Raw genomic sequence first — 11,479 nt, 5'->3', positions numbered from 1 at the left:
CCCCCCCTGCCCCCAAGTTTCTGTACAGAGTATTCAAACGACATCAACCCGGTCGCGACCTCAGTGATTTCTTGTCCTATCTCCATTTTTTTAACATTGAAAATGTGACTTCTTCTTAAGCTCTCTCTTCGTTAAGAACTGTTTTCATGATTATTAAAAATGGAGAGAGGACAAGAAAGCACTGAGGTCGCTCGTGCCGTTACGACGCTCTTTAGTTTTAGTTTTAGTAAAAGTTTTATGGCACTTGCAACACAATAAGGTCATATAAGTGCTGAAGATTAGAGGTGTTTCAAGAGAGTAACAAACACAAAAAAGAAGGGGCAGAGATCAGGACAATAGATGTTTTATTGGAAAGGAGCAAACAACAACAGAACACCCGCCAACCACCCACTGCGACACTCCCGAGAGCGAGCTATGCTGACCTGTGACCCCTGTCTCCATGGCGACGTCGCTGATCTCCGTGTCGGTCTCGATGGAGCGCACGGCCCTGACCTCCACGCTGTAGTTGTAGCCGGCCCGCAGCTGCGACAGCGTCAGCTCGTACGAGTTGGTCGTGTTGACGGCAGCGAGACTCTCCGACTTGGAGCTGTCCTCAACTCCGTAGGTCACCTGAGGGGTTAAACAATGACTCATCACTTGTCGGATAACGTCAATGAACTTTTAATAATTGAACGGGGTTACAAGTGATAACGACATCAACTGAAATGAAACTGGACAACTGGATCTACAAATACACACAGGAATTATTATTACTATTATTATTAACATTATTATTATCATTATCAACAACTGTAAAGTGGGTCTCCTTTCTAAACACCAGTCTAGTGACCTCCAAAGGTCAGGGGACAGGGATTAGGGGGGTCAGGGGGTTAGGGGTTGCCACTCACATCAAACCTGTCCTGACTGCTGGTCCTGTTGGTGGTCCAGCGCAGGGTCAAGGCCGTGGTGTTGACCGTCACCGCCTCCAGCTCCTCTACGGGCAGCGGCTCTGTGGACGACACAGACAGACACACAGTGAGACAAAGAGTGGAACAATCGCGTCGCATCACGGTCAAACACAATATTGTTCGAGTCCTATCTTATCCAGTTTCTAGTAGTAAAAATGCATTCACTAGTTTTGTATTCTCAATTACGTATTGAGTTTTGTTTTGTTTTATTCATTCAAATATCAAATATCAGCTCAAATTGTTTTTGCTTTTTCGAATAATTTGAAATGCGCTCAGAGCTTGTTCTTTAACTCTTAAATCAGAGTTGAGCGCTATATAAATGTCATATTTTATCATCATTACCAGAATCCAATTACTGAGAGATTTTCACTTTAGACAAAGTCAAAACTGTGTGATGTCATCAATGTGTACAAGGTGTCTGGGTAAGTTTTGTGGGATGGTCTTTACTCAAGGATGTACTTAAGAGAGAGAGAGAGAGAGAGAGAGAGAGAGAGAGAGAGAGAGAGAGAGAGAGAGAGTGAGAGAGAGAGAGAGAAAGAGAGAGAGTGAGAGAGAGAGAGAGAGAAAAAGAGAGAGTGTGAGAGAGAGAGAGAGAGAGAGAGAGAGAGTGTGAGAGAGAGAGAGAGGATTACTATAGGAGCTGTGGGCTGCAAATGTTCTTCGTATTATTGTACAGTGCATTGAGCACTTCTTTGTGGAAATGTGCTATGAATACAATTTATTATTATTCTTTATTACTATTAAAATGGATGGTTCAGGTAAGAGTTGACGACAATCCGTAAGTGTGCGTGTACTCACTGGTGACGGCCAACATTCGGACGCTCACTCCGAACTGCGGCGCTCGGCCAGGTACCAGCACGGCCGTCCTAATGGCCACCACGTGGCTCACGCCAGGCGCCAGATTCTCAAACGTCACGTTGGTCCGGGTCCTGTCACAAACATACAATAATAATAAGAATAATAATGATAATACTATTAATAATAATAATAATAATAATAATGATAATAATAATAATAATAATAATAATAATGATAATACTATTAATTATAATAATTAAAATAATGATAATAATATAAATAATAATAATAATGATAATACTATTAATAATAATAATAATAATGATAATACTATTAATAATAATAATAATAATGATAATAATAATATAAATAATAATAATAAAAATATTAATAATAATAATAATAAAGAAGATCATTTCTATAGCGCCCACTCCCAAGAGAACACAGCTCTAGCTAGGTGTTTTACATTAAGGCATGTACGAACAATATTCACACACGCAAACACACACACACACAAACACGCACACACATCGTTACGAAATGAGCACATATATACACATACATAATAGAATAATATACACACCGCAATTCACAAAATGCATAAATGGATACATAGTCATTTACGTAACATTGTACTGAACATGAATCTACTGACCTAAAAATGATGTCATTAAATGTGTCTTTAAAGATATTTTACATTTAGACTCAGATGTTGTATGTCTCAAGGGTTGGGGAAGAGAGTTCCAAACTGATGGAACACACAATAGTTGTAGTTTTTAATAGTTATAGTAAGAGTTTCGTGGCACTTGCAACACAATTAGGTAAATAATTGCCAAAGATTAGAGATGTTACTAGAATGTTTTAGATTTTCGTTTTAGTAAGAGTTTTACAGCACTTGCAAAAAAATAAGATCAAAAGAGCTGAAGATTGGAGGTGATAAAAGAGAGTTTAGTTTTAGATTTATTTAGAGCTTTATGGCACTTGCAACACAATTAAGTCATATATAAGTGCCGAAGCCTAGAGGTGTTACTAGAGGGTAACATACAAATAAAAAAAGAAAAAGGAGAAGAGGTAAGGACGACAAATGTTTGATAGGAAAGAAGGAGTAAACCACACCAGAGCATCTGCAAACCACTCACATCTAAGATGAGAAGTATATCGCACATACAAAGATGGAAAGAATAACAGAAGGCAGAATACACCTAGCTGACTGACAAGACACAAACTGAAACCATTGACCCGTTTCCCCAACTGTCCCAAAACCCTGGTCCGTTGGTAAATAAAACCCCTGTAAGTTTGACAAAGAAAAAAGAGTGAGCGAGAACACGCATTAAACTTAGTCTCCCGTGCCTCTCTCAAACTCTTTCTCCCTCCCTTGCAGGACCATTATACCTGTAAACTTTAATAAAAATAATAAATAGCATTTGTATAGCGCAAATCCCCGCTCAACAGCAAGCTCTATACGCTTCACAATCTATACTATTACCCCAGCAGACCTGAGAGCATTCTGAAACAACCTCAACTTCCTGGGAAGCATATTATTATAGTGCATACGGCCATTTATTGGCGCCTAAACACTAACATGTGGCGTCGGTGGCCTAGTGGTTAGGCTCTCGGACTCGCAACCGTAAGGTCGTGGGTTCAAATCCCGTCAGGGGCCCGACGTTGTGTCCTTGGGAAAGGCACTTTACACGAATTTTCCTCACTTCACCCAGGTGGGAATGGGTACCCGGCTATAGACAGCGAAAGATCTTGTCAGTTTGTTAGCGTTTGAGCGCTTAATCAGCTGCTTGCACTGTATGCTTCCCGGGAAGCTGAGAATGTTTCGGAGTGTTCTATGGTCTGCTGGGGTAATAATATAGTGTAAAGCGCATCGAGCCTGCTGTTGAGCGGGGATATGCGCTATACAAATGCTATTTATTATTATTATTATTATTTCAATCATTATTTCTCTCTTTCTCTCTCACACCTCTTTTCCTATCACTCCACCCTTTCCCCACTCCTCACCTGGGCACATTGAAAGACTGTACGGAGTTGGGATCCCCCGACCGGATCCCCAGCTGGAAGAAATTGAAGTCTCCACTGACCGGTGCGGTCCAGTTGACCGTCAGACTGTCGGAGGTCGCGTCCACTTTCTGCAAGGCTGCCACAGACTCTGGGTCTGAGACAGGCAGGGGGAGAGAATTAGTGTCAAAGTGTGTGTGTGTGTGTGTGTATGTGTGTGTGACTTTGTGTGTGTGTGTGTGTGTCTATGTATGTGTGGGGGGTGGGGTGGGGGAGACAATAAGTGTCCATGAGTGGGGGAGCGATGGTGGTGTTTTACTGCACTTGCAACACAATAAGGTCATATAAGTGCCGAAGATTAGAGAAGTTACAAGAGAGTAACAAACACAAAAAGAAAGACGGAGGGGAGATAAGGAAGACACATGTTTGATTGAAAGGAAAGAAGGAGCAAACCACATGCGTTAGTGCGCAGATGTTTTACAGCACTATCTTCACAATTTGGACAAGTGTATAAGCAAGCTTATCCTAAGTAATCACCAGTTTTTCTCATCTCATTTGTGCTATTTATCTGATCAAATACAATACCAAACAATGTTAGAATTAGCTGAGAGCGTACGAGCTATTCATTTGTCAACAGTTCTGTCCTATATGAAACCTTTCCAACAATCTTATGGACAATTCGACTAATTTACCTCTAATACAAACGGACCGTTTAGCCAGTACATATTTCCTTTGTGATCCTTACAGAACCACATTGCATCCTGTTTTAGTTGGAGTTTTACAGCACTTGCGACAAAACTAGGTCATATAAGTGCTGAAGATTGGTCATGTTACTACTGGAGAGTAACATACAAAAAAAAAAGAAGGAGGGGAGATTGAGATGAGGACAACAGATTATCGATGGGAAAGAACTTAGAAGGAGCAAACCACACCAGAGCACCCACCAACCACCCACCCAGCAATTTGACTTTTGTCTCCACCATGCTAACACAAACACATAATACATAATCCAGTACGCTAATGCACACATACATACACAAATATATGCTAATGCAAGAACCAGTAGAATATGTTTTCAAGCAGGCGCCTGCATTACACTTCCTTCTGAGCAAACCATCAAAACGTGCTCTCACAGTTACAGACTTCGAAGCACGTACAATTACAGACTTCGAAGCACGTACAATTACAGACTTCGAAGCACGTACAATTACAGACTTCGAAGCACGTACAATTACAGACTTCGAAGCACGTACAGTAGGAACAAGCATGCCAGTCAAAGACTATAAACAGGAGAATAAGGAGATGCAAGTAATGTTGGAAGCTTGTGAGTATATCAAAGATAATATAAAATAAGCATGCCAGACCTAATTTTAAAAAATAATAAAAACAGGAGCAGCACTATAACTGACTGATGGATCTGTAAGATGAATAAAAGTTTAAAAATGAGCAAAATATGTAAAAAAAAAAACTGCACCACACCAAAGTCATAAAAGGAAAATAAAAGGTTTTAGAAAGTTGCTGATAAAAAAATGTGCGGAACGTTGACCATTATGTTAGAATAGTTTAGTTCAGGACATAGGACTTATTGACACACAGAGGAAGTTCGAGTCCGCGGGGGGAGGGAAGGAGGAAAGACGTGTCAGTGAAAGAAACAGAAAAAGTTTGAAATTTGAGTTTGAGTAAAGAGAAGCGTACAAGTTGTCGTAATAAACATCATTTAGTATTGGGGAGAAAGAAAGAAAGATAGACAGACAGAAACAATGGAAGGGTAGTAAAAAAAGATTTAACAGCGGCGCCCTCCAGCCACCCTTTAGGTGCCACTCAACAAGACAATAACAAAAAAGTGCAAAACTGTATCAGTTTCACGCCGCTTGCAACACTGTAAGGTAGTTAAAGAGGCGGGACCATCTGAGATACGACCGAGCTAAATGGGAGCATATATTTATAAAGTAAAGTGTCTTTTCCAAGGACACAACGTCGGGCCGAGCTAAGGCTCAAACCCCCAAACCTGCAGTCTCACGATTACGAGTCCGACTACTCCAGAACTTATGTTTTAGTAGAGGTTTTACTGCGCTCGCAACTGCAAAAGGTCATATGAGCGCCAAGGGGTGGATGTCAACAGAGAAGTCCTTACAGGGAATCAGACTTACTCTGCTCACCTCTTTCCAGAACTTGAATAACTAGAAGACAACAAACACACAGTCCGTTGGGTTACAAAGCGGTGGATGAATAAGCACAAACAATCACTCAGCTCAAAACAACAGCAACAGCAACAACAGCAGTTAAAGTCTTTCACGCTGCGCAGAAAGCTGTGAGGTGGTGGAAGGGTCCACAACCCACTGGGTGTTCGCTTGGCCTTTGTTTTAGTAAGAGTTTTACGGCACTTGCAGCACAATAAGGTCACACAAGTGCCGAAGATTCGAGGTGTTACAAGAGAGTAACAAACCCAAAAAGGAAGGAGGGGAGATAAAGACGATATATATCTTTGATAGGAAAGAAGAAGCAAACGACACCAGAGCACCCACCAACCACCCACTCACTTGGGCTAAGCTAAGCCACTAGGTCAGTGTTGAATTAGTTCGGTGGAGTACGCTGAGCATATGAGACAGTTATCGTACTATTTTCATGACTATTTCTGTTGCATTCACGAACGTAAGGTGATATTTAACATAGGAAGAAAATAATCAGTTATAAAAAAAAAATAAGAATGAGAAGACGAATTTTAAAAAAAGCCTAATTTTGATTAAAGCTCAAAACTACGGCACACTCAAAGTAGTCAAAGCCTACTTCAGCTAGTTTTAGTAAGAGCTTTACAGCGCTTGCAACACAAATAAGGTCATATAAGTGCCAAAAGCCAACTTGGTCCATAACACACAGAACTGACTGGTCCATAACACACAGAACTGACTGGTCCATAACACACAGAACTGACTGGTCCATAACACACAGAACTGACTGGTCCATAACACACAGAACTGACTGGTCCATAACACACAGAACTGACTGGTCCATAACACACAGAACTGACTGGTCCATAACACACAGAACTGACTGGTCCATAACACACAGAACTGACTGGTCCATAACACACAGAACTGACAAGTCCGTGAGGAAATGGACAGAGAGCTGTTCAGAAATTTCTACAAAAAAAGCTCAAATTTAGTGCGGAACTGAAAATCAGCTTGAAGCATTCTCTGATAATTACTTACAACCAGTATATCCACATATTTCCGCAGAGTTTGTATTTCAATAGACCTATTTGCAGAGTTTGTATTTCAATAGACCTATTGGATTTTTAAGGGGAAAAAAGACATAAATATGCTAGAGGGAGAAATTTTAAAGAGTATGCCAGTGTGTATTGGCTTGACCAAACGTTTGTACATATGTACACATTGACATACAACTCTGTCAAGAGAAATCTGGAAAGAGAAATTGCTTGTTGTACACAGCAAGAACACAGCGAGATTGCAGTAAGAAGGACAGCCATAAGGAGACAGCTGTCAAGTTTTGGTGTACGGTGCTGGAGTGTTTGCTGCTCAATGTGCATGTTTGTTTGTTTGTTTGTTTGTACCTGTCTTAGCGCGTGCGTCTATACATAGTGTTTCCCCAAGGGCGTATGTGTACGCATGTGTGTGTGTGCGTGTGTGTGTGTGTGTATGTGTGTGAGTGTGTGTGTGAGTGTGTGTTAGAAAGCGAGTTTGTGTGCGCATACCCCCACACATACACATGTGCGAGTGTGTGTGTGTTGTGCGTCTGCTTGTGTGTCATGTTGTGTGTCTGCACATGTTATGCACGTGTCTGTGTCTGTGTAAGCAATCGGGCCATGCCATCTGGTGAGAAAGTGAGCAGCCGCACAGAAATGTGCGTCAGAAATAAGTCACAAATCACAAGTCACAAAGTCAGAAAAAAATCTGACTGATGCGTTAGGCCAGAAGTCACAGCAATAAGGGGAAGCAACCGCAGGGGGGGGGGGGGGGGGGCAAACTCCAGTACAGTCTTACAACAACAACGAGTGAGCGGCCGCTACTGGGCACGCACGGAGCCAGCAACAACAACAACAGCTGTCCTTCCCGGCTGAAAATGAAAAAAAAAAAAGGGGGGCAGAAAGTTCCCTAGGTCATTGAGGATGTTACGAAAACAAAACAGTGACAATAAAAACTCTAAAACCGTGACAAAAACCTGAAACCAGAAAAAAATCAAACAAACAAAAAAAAAAAAGAAAAGAAAATCAAAACAAAGTGCAGTCGCCTCAACAATAAACAAAATGTAAAAACTATCACTGACGGACATGCATCGAACTGAAAAGAAATTATATTAGAAAATTTCAAAATACAATTAATCAAAAGTAGATAATATTGCAAAATATGAAACAAAATGAGGCGCAAAATATTATGCTAAGACCAAATAAAAACAACGAAAACCACCACCAATGTTAAACAGTAGAACAACTTGGCTGCAACACTGATAACCTTCACGGACGACCCGACATAAAGGTCAAGGTTAAGGTCAGCAGCAGCCATGAAGCTCGGGTGAGGTGAACGTAACATACAAAAGCTGGTAAAAGTAAAGTATAGCCCTCCGCCCGTCCCGCATACATTTCAAACTAGTTTTAGTTTTAGTCAGGTTTTACCGCGCTTGCAACTGCACAAGGTCATATGACATGAGCCCCAAGGGGTGGATGTAAATAGAGAAGTCTAACAGGGAATCAGGCTTACTCTGCTCACCTCTCTTGCCTCAACAGAACAAAGTCTGCTTCCACTATCAAGGCACCCTGGAAATAACAGGTCACAAGAGTGTGACAAACATACAAAAGAAGTAGAGGAAAAATGACGATAGTAAGGATTAGGAAAGAAAAAGCAGCAGTTCCCCCTACGTTGTTCGGGCACAGTATGAGCATGACATTGATAAATCAGCCCATTTACAATTCTACTGTCCATAAGAAAATGTTAATTCCCCCCTTTGGGAATGGCCTAAAGACAACTTCAGTCAGTGGTACTGCCCTGGGGGAGGGGTAAGGGTGGAGATATACTTTACTTTTACCATAAAATGTACCTGAAAAAAAAGAAAGAAAGAAACAAACAAACAAACAACCGACACCAATCACATGACCAGTGAACAAAAATAAAAACAAGTTGTCAGCCAGATGTTCAAATGAACTAAGTCATAGATTTTGAAACACTCTTTTTAGCAGGTCCTTATGCTGCTGTATTTTTTGCATAAAATGCTCAAGAAATATTTTGTCGAAATTCAAATTCTGAACCTTGAAAAAAACGTAAAGAGAGATACATAATGTCTGGGCAACTTTTAACCCTTCCAGCCCCATGCGTGTATATTTTCAGGAGCACTTGTACCTCCCACCGTCCGAAGAGCATAAATTATATTATCAGTTTTGGGAGGTACTGAATTAGTGCACTTGTTCAGTAACCTTTAAACAGTGTTATTTTGTTTGTTTTGGTAAAGTGTTTTACGGCGCTCGCAACTGCATAAGGTCATATGAGCGCGCGGGACACACCTAATATTTTCAGTTGGTAGGAAATTTTGAATTTTGCCCTGGTGGCGGCCGAAGCCTACTCTTATCGATTTTAGACCACCAAGGGATCTTTAACGTGCGCAACTTGCACACAGGCCCTCCGAGATTTTTCGACCTTGTCCGAGAAGGCTCGGTGTAGATCTTTCCTAACAGATCAGGGGTGTGGCAGAAAGACAGCAGTAAGGAGGAACCAAGGAGTAACAATAGAAAGGCTGCAGAAAGAGTCAGGAGCCCAGAGGAGGGGGCAAAGGAGGTGAGGGGGTGGGGGCAGAAAGTGGAAATGAAAGCAGACAACAGAACATTGCTAGAGAGCAGGAAAGGAGGTGAAAGGAGACAATTTTAGAGAAGAAAATTTTTTGGTCGCTAACCGAATTCGAACCCGGGACCTTTGAATGAGAGGCCAACACCTTAACATCTAGGCCACGAGAGCCCCCAAACAGTGTTATATGCTATTATGTAAACCTCATTACAAAGATACTATATCACTTTTTAGAATTTTAGAATGCACGCTTCTTTTTCTGAAATACTGCTGTATTGGAAGGGCCGGGGGTTAGTGAGTGCACAAAAATGGCTGGGGCTGGAAGGGGAAATAGAAGAATGAAATCGTTTTTTTTTCTCTTTCCAGAAAAGTTTCGCTTTCTCGGCTGACCGAGTCCATTAAAACATCTTGTCAACAAAATCCATCCCCGTGACTGAAAGAAAAACAAAATGAGTCCTTCGCCGAAGAAGAATGAAAGAATGAACGAACGAAAGGAAAGAAAGAAAAAAAAACAACTGTGTGCCCGTCAGCCTCTTGGTGGTGGGTGGTGGTGGTGGTGGGGGTGGGGGGGGCGACCTACATGTGGAGAAATTAAACTGAATCTCTGGACTGTACAAGAGCACGCCGTCTGACCGCTCGCTGTAGACAAACAGCTCCAGGGTGTAGTTGGCTTCTGGTTCGAGCCCCTCAAACTTATACTGATTGACAGAGGGGGGGACCTGGTGCAGGGTTAGATTGCTCGCCTCGAAGGTGAGGGCGTAGCCGGAGAGGCCCGAGCCGATGGGCGGGTCCCAGGCCACGGTGACCGAGTCGATTCCTCGCACGGCCACCCGGATGTGGGTCACTCCCAGCGGGGCTGTTTATGTGAAGGTTTGGGGGGGTTGGGGGGGGATGGTTTGAGGGAAAGGGGCGTGGGTGGGGAGTGAGGAAGGAGAGAGGTTTAGTTTTAGTAAGATTTTTACAGCACTTGCAACACAATAGGGTTGGTCATATAAGTGTCGAAGAATAGATGTGTTACAAGAGAGTAACAGACACAAAAAAGGAGGAGAGATAAGGACAATAGATGTTTGATAGGAAAGAAGGACAAACCACACCAGAGCACCCGCCAACCACCCACAAGGGGAGAGGGGGAGGGAGTGAGCGGGGTCAGGGAAGGAGGTTGGGTGAGGGGGAATTGAGGGAGGGATGGATGGATGGATGGAGGAGAGGGGTAAACAGTTTAAATGGAAGGGGGGAGGGAAGGCAGTTATGATTGAGGGGTGGGTATTTGAGCACAGTATGAGCATGACATTGATAAATCAGCCCATTTACAATTCTACTGTCCATAAGAAAATGTTAATTCCCCCCTTTGGGAATGGCCTAAAGACAACTTCAGTCAGTGGTACTGCCCTGGGGGAGGGGTAAGGGTGGAGATATACTTTACTTTTACCATAAAATGTACCTGAAAAAAAAGAAAGAAAGAAACAAACAAACAAACAACCGACACCAATCACATGACCAGTGAACAAAAATAAAAACAAGTTGTCAGCCAGATGTTCAAATGAACTAAGTCATAGATTTTGAAACACTCTTTTTAGCAGGTCCTTATGCTGCTGTATTTTTTGCATAAAATGCTCAAGAAATATTTTGTCGAAATTCAAATTCTGAACCTTGAAAAAAACGTAAAGAGAGATACATAATGTCTGGGCAACTTTTAACCCTTCCAGCCCCATGCGTGTATATTTTCAGGAGCACTTGTACCTCCCACCGTCCGAAGAGCATAAATTATATTATCAGTTTTGGGAGGTACTGAATTAGTGCACTTGTTCAGTAACCTTTAAACAGTGTTATTTTGTTTGTTTTGGTAAAGTGTTTTACGGCGCTCGCAACTGCATAAGGTCATATGAGCGCGCGGGACACACCTAATATTTTCAGTTGGTAGGAAATTTTGAATTTTGCCCT

At 41.9% G+C, this 11,479-nt stretch overlaps 1 protein-coding gene across 1 annotated transcript in view; it reads right to left on the bottom strand.

Annotated features, from left to right (window-relative positions):
* The window catches only part of LOC101858502 (tyrosine-protein phosphatase 10D), a gene marked incomplete at its 5' end in the record, with an annotated part of 67,490 nt that overhangs the window by 39,920 nt on the left and 16,091 nt on the right, over window positions 1-11,479 (bottom strand). Inside the window, 5 exon segments of the mRNA XM_035970384.1 lie at window positions 423-609; window positions 888-988; window positions 1,746-1,876; window positions 3,753-3,906; window positions 10,119-10,394. Of these exon segments, the coding sequence (XP_035826277.1) occupies window positions 423-609; window positions 888-988; window positions 1,746-1,876; window positions 3,753-3,906; window positions 10,119-10,394 (849 nt within the window).

Source organism: Aplysia californica, unplaced genomic scaffold (assembly GCF_000002075.1).
Source record: "Aplysia californica isolate F4 #8 unplaced genomic scaffold, AplCal3.0 scaffold00261, whole genome shotgun sequence".
NCBI classification, from domain to species: Eukaryota; Metazoa; Mollusca; class Gastropoda; order Aplysiida; family Aplysiidae; genus Aplysia; species Aplysia californica.
The sequence above is the reverse complement of the archived record's forward strand: the minus strand, read 5'-3'. Positions and strand labels throughout refer to the sequence as shown.